The 14050-nt window shown below is 35.9% G+C and overlaps 1 protein-coding gene across 1 annotated transcript; it reads right to left on the bottom strand.

Moving 5' to 3' along the window:
• Positions 1–4033: 4033 nt before the first annotated feature.
• Positions 4034–13789, bottom strand: LOC110792235 (uncharacterized). Its single transcript, XM_021997053.2, has 7 exons — positions 13493–13789; positions 13344–13410; positions 6687–6733; positions 6452–6539; positions 5026–5159; positions 4436–4534; positions 4034–4349 (listed from the first exon to the last, which is right to left on the bottom strand). The coding sequence occupies exons 1-7, from the start codon at positions 13712–13714 to the stop codon at positions 4275–4277; spliced, it is 732 nt and encodes a 243-aa protein (XP_021852745.1). The 5' UTR covers positions 13715–13789; the 3' UTR covers positions 4034–4274.
• Between the last annotated feature and the right edge of the window lie 261 nt (positions 13790–14050).

Raw genomic sequence — 14050 nt, 5'->3', positions numbered from 1 at the left:
TATCAGAAAATCATCAATTTGTCTGATCTTTCTTCGTCGCTCTCTCTTCTTTGGTGACAACACCAGCAGCATCAACATTAATAAAGAAGGAGATCTGCCCAATTGCCCAAAGACGCCGACAATATTCCTCACCAACCGCTTCTCATTTTTCTTATTTAGGCTAACTATTATTGGGGTTTCCGGTATCGCTCCGCCGCAATGGTGGTGGTGATGTCTAATTTGATTTATCTGTTAAATTTGAGAATTGTATTTCATCACGATCTTCTTTTGATTTGTAATGCTGGAAATTTATAAAAAAATAGTTGTTTCCGGGAAGAAAATGAGAGAGAATGCCGGCGTGATTTACAATATTAATTGAGTGATTAATGTGTTATTTACTTTGTAATTTGCCTTCTTGTAGCTGTATTCATTAATTGTTGTTGACTTATTTGCTACGGAGTATAAATTTTGACAATTCTATACGTTAGAATTTCGTGATTGAGGATTAGTATTAAACAGTCAGTTTTATAAATTAATTCAATTTGATTAAAAAAATCAATTAGCTATATGGATTAATTTTTGTTGACTTCTTTGCAATAAATTTTCCCAATTGATTGATTATGTACGTTAAAATTTTGTGATTGATGATTAACAGTAAGTAGTTTTCTAAATTAATTTAATTTGGCTAAAAAAATCAGTTATTAATCTGTATCTTGGACACAAAAATTTGGGTTGTGGGTAACTGGTTATTGGTTAACGGGGGAGGGTATAATTGAGTTTTGGCAAGTGGACACGAAAAGTTAATTTACTACAATACCCTCAGGAGCTGGCTTATAGAATAGAGATAATTAAATATATAATATAAATAATTAATCCTTATAAATTATTTATTTACATTAAATAATTATTCTTTCTATTTACACATTAGTTAATCAAATCAATGTGATCTCATGAATCTATATGCTATAATTATACTCTTACAAGATACGTAGTATATAACTATCCAGAAACAAAATGATATAATTATGTTAAGTTCAATGATTATTTATATTTCTTATCCTAATATAAGACCTATTATGTTAGTAAAGAACTATTATACTATACTAAAATTAAGATAAGCATATAGAGTACGTGTAAGACCATTTATACATTATAGATGTACAACGTGAAAGAATCTATTTGATATACGTGTAGTAACTTATCACATGAAGGTTGTAAAACAAATAAGTATGAGATGTATAACAAATAAATATACAATATGGATATCTTATAAAAAGTAGAATATACTTTTAATTTTACAAATAAAATCTCGATACGGAGTATTTATTTTGTTTGAGTTGATTTGTAAAAATTATTATGCACCTAATTTATGTCGTTATTTTTTATTTCTCTATTGGTACGAAATATTTATTTTATTTGAGACAATTTGGTCAAATTATTATGCATCGGTTTTGTCATTATTGTTTATGTACAACTGATATAAGAGATTAATATTACTATAATAGGTCTTTACTAAACTCGATTCAATATCACAATATTCACAACCGTACGACAATGATTTGTCCAAAATATTAATAAAAATTCGTAAACATCTTTTAACATGTATTAAAATAGTTTACTTTTTTTTCCTAATGACTAACTGTATGTACGATCATTTTTTATTTAGAATTTGTGTCATTGCGGATATGTATAATAAATGTTTGCCCTTTGCTTCAATATACAAAGTAGTCTCTAACAAGGTTGTCTAAAACATGATTATTAAAAGAAATTGTTTAATTACTTAGCATCTTTTCTTTCTCACAATTATACTTTCTCCTTATCGTTCCATTTAATAGTTTCTTAATCTTTTAAATGATCGAGAATCTACTTCAATATAAAATATTCACAATCATATGACAATGATTGTCTAAAATATTCAAAAGTTAGCTGAAAGGCAAAGTGAATTATTTATTGAATATAGATTGTCAGTGGGGCTGTATTTTTGGGAGAAACCCCGCTCATCTGCTTGAAGTGGGCGGGGATGGAGGAAAATTTGGTGGGTGATAGTAGGTGTGAAAGTTTGGTAGCAAAAAACCGAAAATCGAACCAAACCGATTAAGAAGTTCGGTTCGGTTTTTTTTCTATTCGGTTCGGTTTGGACTGAGATTTTTTAAAAAAAGGTTTTATGGTTTGGATTGGACTGAAAAGTTTGAAACCGAATAAACGGAACTAAAATCGAATAAATCGAACTCGGCTAAAAAGTATAATAAGGGCTTGAAAATTGGCTAAATCCATGTATAATATAGGCCCAAAATAGGCCTAAATGAAAGGCCCATGAAAATTCGGTTTTATGGTTTGGATTGGACTGAAAATTAAAAATTCGGTTTGATTTAGTTTGGATTAAAAGGTTATTTGGTTTGGATTCGGTTTCAAAAAATGATAACCGAATTAGTTCGGTTTGGATTCGGTTTGGGCCTTAATCCAAACCGAAAACCGAACTTTCACCCCTAGGTGATAGGGTTACAAAACGTATTCGTCACGGGTGACGGGGCGAAGATGAATTTTAGATTGGACATGCCTGCCTCGCTTATCGTTCATCTAATTGATTATGAACTTATCAACATTTCTTTTACTACTAACCTACACATTACTATGTTTTGTTAATTCACACAATTACTCTAATCAAACAACCGAATTATCGATGACTCTATACTAAAATTCAAAACTCTCTTACCAAAAGAAAATGTTGAGCCTAAAGGTGAGTTAATTTGAGGTGGATTTGGAACACGAATGGGTGGTGAAGCGGGGATGAATTTATTTTTTACCCCATGAGAAGGGGATTAGGAAGAGTGGGGGTGTTGTTCTAATTGTGGGTGGCGGGGATAAAAATGAGCATTTTAGAAGGTAGGAGTTTGGAGGCCACGCCCCGCCTCAAAGTCATATATAACTGAATAAAGTAAATGATTAGAGTAAGTGTTAGGTGGTCGGGTAATGAGGTATAAGGGCAAGTATTAAATGAGTATGACTATCGAAGTTAAGGTTGGATGATAATAACTTTATGCTTGCCACAAGTCATGAAATGTGGATGAAATAGTTTTGTTTTGGTACCCTCTTTTGTTTTTTAAAAAATAAATAAATAATACATCGTATGAATCAATAACAAATTTATCGATCATTAATTTTAATTAGGAGAATACACATATATAAGCTCTATTTTGATAATAATTGTCTATCATAATAGTTTAGATTTCAAACAAATTTATATTTAGATTATAAATCGTGCATCGCACGGGTATTATACTAGTTAAGATGCTACATTGGAGAATCCTTGCATGCGGTTTCATTGCCGATCGCAATATACACCTGAAGTTGGAGGCTTTCGGGTTGCTGTCATGTTTCTGAAGTGAAAATAACCCAAACGGCAATGTAACGAGAAATTTCAAAACAATCCCCTTGATTGACCTATCAAGTGGCATTCTCGTAATTATAATGAAAAAATATACTTCCTCATATTCTTTATAGTTGCAACATAGTGGAATTTGTACTATTCACATAATCTACTTTGCTTATTTTTTATGATCTATGCTTTAGGAAAAACATATTAATGTGGGATCTTGTTAGATTCGTCTTAATGTATATTTTGCGAAAATCAATTTTTTAGAATTTTTACTTATCGGTAACTAAATATATCAATTGTTCAAGATATGCATTGGCAAGCGTGAAAAGCAAAGTGTTGCAACTAAAAAAAATTTGAGGAAGTACAATCTAAAAATTGCAATATACAGTATATTTGATATTTTTAAAAAATAAAAACAAAAGAAAATAAATTTAATATAAAAAGAAATTGTATAGTATTTAAATACTTAAATTACATATTTTGATAATTTATTTACGAAAATACCCCTTGATATGTTTTACAAGTCAATCTCTGTTGACTGGGCGGAGCTCTAATGTAACCTCATGCACTCCAGTCTCTAGGTTTTCCACAGTAGAGGGAAATAAGTATAGTTAACTAACGTTTAGAAAATCGTTTTAACTCCGAACACAAATTTACAAAAGAAAAAAAGAATCAAAATATGGAAATGTTTTCCTTTTGAATTAAGATTTCAGCTTACAACCAGTGTCTGTGGCAACAACCAACTAACTAGCACAAGAATTTTAGAACTTGAGAGCCAGTGTGTATGAGTATATACGCAACAATGTACCTATGTACGTAGTACAACTTGCACTGGATCTTGAAGAATACAATATGATGAAGCATGCTAAAGCCGAGTGGCTTTGAATCGGCCATATGTAGTTATGCACCATCATGGCTTTCACTGTTTCTTCGGGTACTCCCTCGGGCCAAATATGGTAGATCCGATTCTCACATTGGTACTACCCATCTCAATCTGCAAAATTTACAACACATCATTCAGAAATATCACTACAATAAGAAAAAATTCCCAGCAAAGACGATGTTAAATTGTAAAACTACCGCTTGCTCAAAGTCACCAGACATTCCCATTGATAGTTCACACTGCTCCTCCGCAATTCCTAGTGCTTTGCAAACCGCACTTCGACAATTTGAAAGTGTCTGTTACATCAAGAATTCAGTTCAGTAAACATCTCAAGAAAATCACGTCACAAATAGGACCATGATTAGTACTACAAATCTATGTTACTTGGACTGTTCATTTTACCTCGAGTACCCGTGTTGGATCCTAGACACTCGGACATGGGTATGGACACACGACACTTCATTTTGGACCAAAATAATGATTTTTTTTCACAAAATAGCAAAGTTGGGCACTTGGACACATACCCATGTGGCCATGTCCGACATGGGCGCCTGAGTCCGAATAACATAGACTACAATAACCTCTTTTAAACAAAAAATAAGATGAAACAAGGGAGAAAATAAAACTATCTAGTTATAGATTAACCCAATAACAAGCTGAGACAACTTTAAATACAAAGATATGACATTTACGCACATCAAATGAACAGGGAAAATACATAATAGACGGCATTACACAAGTAAACAAGGGAGATAATAAGCAACAATAAGTGACGTTATATTATCACCTTGAAGTTCTCTGGAGTAGAAGTGTAGTCCGGCATTCCTATTGTCATTAAGCCACGAAACTCAAGGTTCGGACACCCCAACTTGACATGCTTCACAAGCTCTACACATGCTGGTGGATCAACTCCAGCTTTTGCTGTAGCAATATTAGAATAAATATGTCCTCCATGAGCAATCCCACTGTATTATTTATCATTATATCAGAAGTAGATTCAACTGCAAGAACCTCATACAACTCATTAGGCAACAGTGAGATCAGATCCGAATGATGTCTTGAGATTGTTTCTTATGCAAGCTAACTATTTATTCGAAGAATTTCAGATTTTTTGCAAGATATTCAAGAATAAAAACGCTGTCTTCATTGAATATTGAAGAGAAAATCAGAGTATGCGGTAAATTAGAGAGAAATGATTAGAAAAACAAGACTGCAATCAGAGCTGTGAGCAGCTTCCCATTGTATAACAAATTATCCCTTCAACTAATTTGCCATCTAACAAAATTAATCTGAAGATTTTGAAGTGTAGAAACTCAAAAGTATGGCTGCTTATCAGTTAATCTCTACAAACTGTTTAGAATGCACACCGAATATTCCGTGGAGCCAGAAACACGGCCTCTAAGCCCTAGGGGCTGAGAGGAAGTTTGCCATTTAGCAAGTATCCAATGGCAGGGTGGATTAAGTCTCTTTGAGGCTTTAAATGTTTCTATGGTTCTATCTTCTATGTCCTTATGTAATCATTTGACAAGAGCCTGCTTTCTAACCCCTTAAAAGCTAATTAAGAGTGTGACTTCGACACTTTATGCAAAACTCAGTTGAAAAATTAACTCAGCAAGGAAGATGGAAGACATGTGACATGCGACATGATATCAGATCATCTTCAAGCATGACATCCTTAGCCCATCACGGCATCAGAAACTCCCACAAATGAAATTTTCATTGAATTTATACTGTAAGCTTAATTCTTGATTGTTATTAGTCAGACAAAGATCATATTTGAGAGCATGTGCCACCATATGAGCAAAATAGGAACTACAATAACAAGAAGGGACTGGGTAAGAACCCGAAACCAACTGAAAGCTAGCATTGAAGAAAGAATCCCTCATCGTTTAGCATAAATGTATGCTAAATTGAAAGGTAACCTCGTTTATGCTTCTCCAAGTAATAAGGCACACTATCAGCATAGTCTGTTTTGCCTCTCTCTCTCCCCTTTTATTTTCTGATTAAAAAACATGAAAGTAACTATATAGAATAAGATACGAAGTATTTAGCTGTTGGCCCCAAGAATTCACATTTTTAAATTCAGCTAGTTCTTTTAGGTAGTTAACAAGATAAAATAGTATCAAATCATACAGAAACAAATTCCTGTTATTGGACAAGTGGATATAAAGTAGTTTACTTGGAACTCTGAAGCAGTTAACCCAATTACTCACATGTTTCTCCACTGGTATTCACTTGCACCAAGACCTTAAGAGGCTTTCTTCCTATAGCTGAAACTGCACGATCAAGATGATTCGCTAGCTGTTTAGCATAAAAAGCTTGGTCAGTTCAAGGATTTCAAAAAGAAAAGCAAACTGAATACTAAATATTATTGATGAACAGAAAAGAACCAGTTCAAATGATACATCAGCTATTCATTATCTCAGATAAAGAATCAAAAAGGCATACCTTCTGGCTATCTACACCGTGAACCATGTCAAGATGTGGTACTGTAGCTGCGCAATAAATCATATGGAGAAAGTTATGAATCGTGTCCAGACGATCCGTAAGAATTGAGCTAAGACTGGTTCAAAACATTCTACAACAATACACGATTACACGTTACTACAGATAAGATTCTGTCAATTGAGTTTTTGGTCTGTAAGTTGGTCAAGCTCCTCTTTAAAATGGCTCAATTATAAGTTGTAGCCTAGTTCTATCTTCTATTTCCTCCATTATTCAATACTCTAAAAACACCTAAGAAAAACTTGCAGTGAAAATTACCCCAATATTGTACCATTATCATATCCATAAAAGCTTTCTGAAACTTATTGTATTCTTTCTCATTAATCAAACCGCCACCTACGATTATAACAGATAACTGGTAATGATGAACATATTTTTTTAATTTTACACAAAATTGTTTCTTTGGATCCAATTCCAAGGAACCTATAAATAGTACTCCAGTTACATACACTCAAGCTAGAACAAAATTATGCACACGAATACCATATTCTTCAATTTAATTAAAGTAAATTCAAACACTCATGAAATAATTTTCTACAAATACAATCATTTTCGAGCAATACAATTAGTTTTTTAAACATTATTTGCCAAAAAAAAAAGTTTCTTATAATTTAACCCATTTTCTTGTAATTCTCAATCTTCTTATTGTTGGAGTTTTCCTCTCCAAGTGATGCTTCAAAAGAATAAAAACTCAATTGTCCCACATTGATAAAAAACCCACATGCTTCCTTATTTAAATATCCCACTACCCTTTAATGATTTGTTAGAAGACTAGAGAGGTGGGACTAGTAAACACACACGCGCGCGCGCGGGCCGGGCTCGGGCGAGTGGCGCGGCGCGTTCGCGGGTGTGGGTGTGGCCCCTTTTTCTTAACCGTTATTATTTTTGGTCACGTAATCTTTGCAAGATTGACGTAACGGTTAATTGATTTTCTTTAACGATTTGATTTCCGTCAAAGATATTATTCCGATTTATTGCTTCAGTTACGGAATCAATCAAGGACTAATTGATTGTGCTTCCGTTTTTAGCTTAACCGTTTTGGCTATAAAACGCGACCTTCCCTTCCAGATAAAGACACAGAAAATTAATATCTTCCTCTTCTCCGAAATGAAAACACAAAACCACCATTGTTCTGGGCATTGCTTAAGGGTGTTCTCAATCTAGTTCTTCGTCGTACACCGAAGGATTGGAGTCGTGTATCCCTGGGGGTCGGTTGCTACGAGTCCGCGTGTACTTAGCGGGGCAAATTCGACTTTAGGGCAGTGATTGGTGTCACGCCACGACATTGTTACAGATAAGCTTGTTCTAATTATTGTTCTTATTAGTCATAGTTCCTACAATCTAAAGTCGAATTTTTAATTTTTATTCGTGAATTATGGCTGATAATATCCCTACTGCTGTACCCATTTCCTCATCCCTGCTTTCCCATGCTTTCATTCCTGATATGTCGAAAATGCAACATTTTGATGGGAAAAACTATAGGATGTGGTCTGATAAAATGGAATTTTTCTTGGGTCAGATTGGGGTAGATTATACTCTTCTTGTTGATGTAGCCCCTGTTAATTCTATTAGGAATTTTGATAAGGATAATAAGACCTGTCGTGGTATGTTGTTGCATTATATGACTACTTCCCTTTACATGATTCATAGTAAGTCAAAGAATGCAAAGGATATTTGGGATGCTTTGAAATCTAAGTATGGTACTGATGATTTTGGGACTAAGAAGTATGCTTGTTCTCGTTGGTTAAATTTTCGTATGACTGATGATAAGCCTGTTTTAGATCAAGTACATGAGTATGAGAATCTATGTGCTGATATTATTGCTGAAGGAATGAAGTTTTGTGATCAGTTTCAAGCCAATTGTCTTCTTGAAAAGCTACCTCCTTCCTGGCAGAATTATGTTCATTCCATGAAGCATAAACAGAAGGATTTCACCCTCCAAGAGTTGGTTTCTGGGATCAAGATAGAAGAGCAGAATCGCATCCAAACCAAAGGGAAATCTCAGGATCATTCCTCTTCTACTGCTAACCTTGTTGAATCTAAAAATGCAGGTTATAATAAAGGTTCGAAAGGCAAAGGTTCTAATCAACTTCATGGGACCAGACAAGCCAACAACAACTTCAAGGGAAATAGGCAATTCAAGGGAAACTGTTTCACTTGTGGTAAGTTCGGGCATATTGCAAAAGATTGCAGACAAGGGCATGGACCGAACAACAAAGCAAAGGAGAACAAAGCTCAAGCCAATCTTGTTGAAGATGAGGTCATTGCTGCTGTGGTGTCAGAAGTGAACCTGGTAAGCAACGTGACAGAATGGGTGCTTGATACCGGTGCAACTCGTCATATATGTTCTAGCAAGGAGATGTTCAAAGAGTACGAAAAAGTTTCTGAAGGAGAATGTGTCTTCATGGGCAACTCAAGCACTGTGAGTGTTCTTGGCAAAGGAAAGGTTTTTCTGAAATTAACTTCCGGAAAAACCATTGCTTTGCAAAATGTCTTACATGTACCTGATATTCGCAGAAACCTCATTTCTGGTGCATTATTGAACAAAGCTGGCATCAAATTAACTTTTGAATCTGATAAACTTGTACTCACCAGAAATGGGGATTTTGTGGGAAAGGGATTTTGTAATGGGGGTTTGTTTGTGCTTGATGTTGTTTCTGATAATAAAACTCTTACTGCTTCTGTTTATATTGCTGAGTCTGTTTCTTTATGGCATTCTAGACTAGGTCATGTGAATGTTGCATCTGTTAAACGACTTAAACAACTTAGTTTAATTCCTGACTTTAGCAATACTTCTTTTGATAAGTGTGAAGTATGTGTGGAGGCTAAACACCCTAAGAAAGCGTTTAACAAAAATGTGTCTCGTACTTCTTCTTTACTTGAGTTAGTTCATAGTGACTTGGGTGACTTTAAGAATTCAATGAGTAGAGGAGGAAAGCGTTACTATATTACTTTTGTTGATGACTTTTCCCGATTTACTAAGGTTTATTTGTTGAGTACTAAAGATGAGGTTGAGGAAAAGTTTCTTATCTATAAGGCTGAAGTTGAAAACCAATTAGACCTTAAGATTAAAAGGGTGAGATCAGATAGAGGTGGAGAGTATGATAGCAATCCCCTTAAAAAATTTTGTGAAACTAATGGTATTATTCATGAGATTACAGCTCCTTATACCCCCGAGCAAAATGGAATAGCTGAGCGGAAAAATAGAACCCTTAAGGAAATGATGAATGCTATGCTTATTAGTTCGGGTATGCCTACTAACATGTGGGGTGAAGCCATTCTTTCTGCTTGCTATGTGCTTAATCGTGTTCCCCATAAAAGGCTAGATAAAACCCCTTTTGAGCTATGGAGAGGTTTTAAGCCAAACTTGAGTTACCTTAAAGTGTGGGGGTGTTTAGGAAAAATAGGACTTCCCGATTTCCAAAGGAGTAAGATTGGGCCTAAGACTGTTGATGGGATTTTTATTGGTTATGCTTCTAACAGTGCTGCATATAGACTCATTCTTAAGGATGCATCTGGTTTTGGTCCAATTCGTGAGTCAAGGGATGTTGAATTTTTTGAGCATATTTTTCCTATGAAATTGAATGTGCAAGCAAGTTTACCTGTTGCATGTCCATCTTCTCCTGTTGTGCATCATGACATTGCATCATCTAATGTAGAACCTAGAAGGAGTAAGAGAGCTCGAACTGAGTATAGTTTTGGTCCTGATTTCATAACTGCATTTCTTATTGAGAATGAGTTTCTGAATGAGCATGAGATAGATGCATTTATTTTAGAAGAAAATCCTAGGACCTATGGGGAGGCTATGAGGTCTGTTGACTCTAGTTTTTGGTTAGAGGCCATAAATAGTGAGATAGACTCTATCATGAGTAACAATACTTGGGTTTTGACTGAACTTCCTAGGGGTTGTAAAGCTTTAGGAAGTAAGTGGATTTTTACAAAGAAAGAGGATACTAATGGAAATTTGATCAAGTTTAAAGCTAGATTAGTAGTTGGTGGTCATCATCAAAAGAAAGGTCTAGATTTCTTTGACACCTATTCTCCTGTGACAAAGGTTGCTACCATTAGAGCTTTAATTGCACTTGCATCTATTCATGATCTTATTGTGCATCAAATGGATGTGAAAACTGCTTTTTTGAATGGTGATTTGAAAGAGGAGATTTACATGAAGCAACCAGAGGGATGTATCGCTCCTGGACAGGAAAACAAGGTATGTAAGCTCATTAGATCGTTATACGGTCTAAAACAAGCACCTAAGCAATGGTATGACAAGTTTCATCAAACTATTATTTCTGATGGTTTTTGTGTTAATGATTCTGATGCTTGTGTGTATTCTAAACTTGACAAGTATGGTTGTGTTATCATATGTCTATATGTGGATGATATGTTGATTTTTGGAACCAATATAGATGTTGTTAATGCAACTAAGGCCTTCTTAAATTCTTGTTTTGAAATGAAGGATTTGGGAGAGGCGGATGTTATTCTTGGCATAAAAATTATTAGAACTTCATATGGGCGGTCTTTAAACCAATCTCATTATGTTGAGAAAATTTTAAAGAAATTTAATCAATTTGATTGTACACCTGCGAAAACCCCATATGATTCTAATATTACTTTGAAGAAAAATAAAGGTGATAGTGTGTCTCAAGAACAATATGCCAAGATCATTGGAAGTGTGATGTTTTTAATGAATTATACTAGACCAGATATTGCATATGCTGTTAGTAGATTGAGTAGGTATACTCATAGTCCTAATCGCGATCATTGGAATGCTTTAATAAGACTATTGAGGTACTTGAAAGGCACTATCAATTGGGGTTTGCACTATCATAGGACACCTTGTGTTTTAGAAGGATATTGCGATGCTAATTGGGTGTCAGATAATGATGAGATTCATTCTACTAGTGGCTATGTTTTCACTCTTGCTAGTGGTGCTATTTCATGGAAATCATCTAAACAAACTTGTATTGCTAAATCTACAATGGAATCTGAGTTTATTGCTTTAGAATTGGCAGGCCAAGAAGCCGAGTGGCTAAGGAGCCTGCTAGCTGACATTTCATTGTGGGGGAAGCCAGTTCCATCAGTGTCCATGCATTGTGACTCACAAGCTGCAATTGGGGTAGCGAACAATCAGTCCTATAATGGAAAAAGGAGGCACATTCGCGTGAGGCATGCAATTGTTAGAGATCTGATCAGAAATAATGTGATATCACTTGAGTATGTAAAGTCGGAGAGGAATATTGCAGATCCTCTCACCAAAGGCCTTTGTAAGAAAATGGTGCATGAGTCAGCACAAGGAATGGGTTTAAAGCCTATTGAGGAGTGAATTGTGATGGATACCCATCTTGGAGAAATCTAAGTTCAATGGGTCAAACTAAGTCACAAAAGAACTCGCATTTTGTATACTACTGTCATTCCTATTAATAAAGTGATGTAGTATTTTGTTTTACTGTCAAATGTGTAAGGATGTGCCAAAGCTCTTAATAAGTTCATAGCCTATTGAGGTGGTTTATGACAGTATAAACCTGATGAACTTACCTATGTGAATGTGGGGGCTACGCCCAACCCCCTATGAGGTCCCTTGGCTTAGGACCTCTAGAGCGTTCATGAAAGACCAGGAATTTGTGGGGCACTGACTATTAAAGTTCGCGAGAACACTACTTGTTTTGAGAAAAGTTTGGTGCACTGTTGTGTTACTACAATCCCCATGCAAGGTTCAAGGGTAAATCCACCTTATATGGCTGTATGACATACCAGTAAGCACTAGGTATCAATTCAAGTCCACAAGACATTGATACGTGTAAAACTAAGTATCCCTTGCCCAGAACACCTTTTCTTATCAAGCCGTTCTTCTTTTGAATCATGTGGGGGAATGTTGGAGTTTTCCTCTCCAAGTGATGCTTCAAAAGAATAAAAACTCAATTGTCCCACATTGATAAAAAACCCACATGCTTCCTTATTTAAATATCCCACTAGCCTTTAATGATTTGTTAGAAGACTAGAGAGGTGGGACTAGTAACCACACACGGGCGAGGGCGAGTGGCGAGGGCGAGTGGCGCGGCGCGTTCGCGGGTGTGGGTGTGGCCCCTTTTTCTTAACCGTTATTATTTTTGGTCACGTAATCTTTGCAAGATTGACGTAACGGTTAATTGATTTTCTTTAACGATTTGATTTCCGTCAAAGATATTATTCCGATTTATTGCTTCAGTTACGGAATCAATCAAGGACTAATTGATTGTGCTTCCGTTTTTAGCTTAACCGTTTTGGCTATAAAACGCGACCTTCCCTTCCAGATAAAGACACAGAAAATTAATATCTTCCTCTTCTCCGAAATAAAAACACAAAACCACCATTGTTCTGGGCATTACTTAAGGGTGTTCTCAATCTAGTTCTTCGTCGTACACCGAAGGATTGGAGTTGTGTATCCCTGGGGGTCGGTTGCTACGAGTCCGCGTGTACTTAGCGGGGCAAATTCGACTTTAGGGCAGTGATTGGTGTCACGCCACGACATTGTTACAGATAAGCTTGTTCTAATTATTGTTCTTATTAGTCATCGTTCCTACACTTATCTCCCTAATTATCCAAAGTGAATGAACTTACCCAGAAGAGCTTTGACTTTATTGGTTTGCAAATGCCCAATGAAATGCCATTCTATATCCTCTGGCAGCTGCAAAACCCACAAAATCGAAAGGATTCAATTTATTTGTCCGTAAAGACGACAGAGAAGAAAGAGAGAGTAAGATGGAGACCTGGGGAGCTTTGTCAAGGAATTCTTGGACATAATTCTCGCCGAAGCTGCGGTGGCCGGCGTCGTAGAGTTGGCGGATGAGAGAGATTGGCTTAGTTTTGGACACCGCCACCACCCTTACGCCACCCGGATCACGGCCAACTCTCTCCGCCGCATGCCGGACGCGGCCCATCACTGATCTTAATGCCGTCACTGCTATACCCTCCATTGCCGGAGCTGCCATTTCTTTCGTTTTTTTTTTCTTTTTTTTGTATGGTTTATAATTTTATGGTTCGTAAACAAATGACTTGGAAGCTTGGGAGCCTGGCCTTGGCCTTTGGGTATCAGTATCACTCCTATTTGGGCCATTAAGATTTAGTATCAATAATATTAGAGCTGATTATCGGGCCGGGTCGGCCTAATTTTTATGGCACTCCTGTTTGAGGGTGAATTACCGGCTGGATTTCGAGGCAAATGATAAATTCAAGGAAATCAACTTTGAAAAATGTATTCATTATCGATTCGACAATTTTGATTGTTTAACTAATTGGTTGCATTGCTTAACTAATTAGTTATAGTG

This window comes from Spinacia oleracea, chromosome 4, assembly GCF_020520425.1.
Source record: "Spinacia oleracea cultivar Varoflay chromosome 4, BTI_SOV_V1, whole genome shotgun sequence".
Classification (NCBI taxonomy): Eukaryota; Viridiplantae; Streptophyta; class Magnoliopsida; order Caryophyllales; family Amaranthaceae; genus Spinacia; species Spinacia oleracea.
The sequence above is the reverse complement of the archived record's forward strand: the minus strand, read 5'-3'. Positions and strand labels throughout refer to the sequence as shown.

Bases quoted from the DNA above. Each gene is read 5' to 3' on its own strand.
- LOC110792235 (XM_021997053.2), bottom strand. From the start codon at position 13,714: ATGGCAGCTCCGGCAATGGAGGGTATAGCAGTGACGGCATTAAGATCA. The intron at 6,734-13,343 runs GTAAGTTCATTC...TTTATTGCGCAG, and splicing joins TAAAGTCAAAGCTCTTCTGG to CTACAGTACCACATCTTGAC. The intron at 6,540-6,686 runs GTATGCCTTTTT...TATGCTAAACAG, and splicing joins ACGGTGTAGATAGCCAGAAG to CTAGCGAATCATCTTGATCG.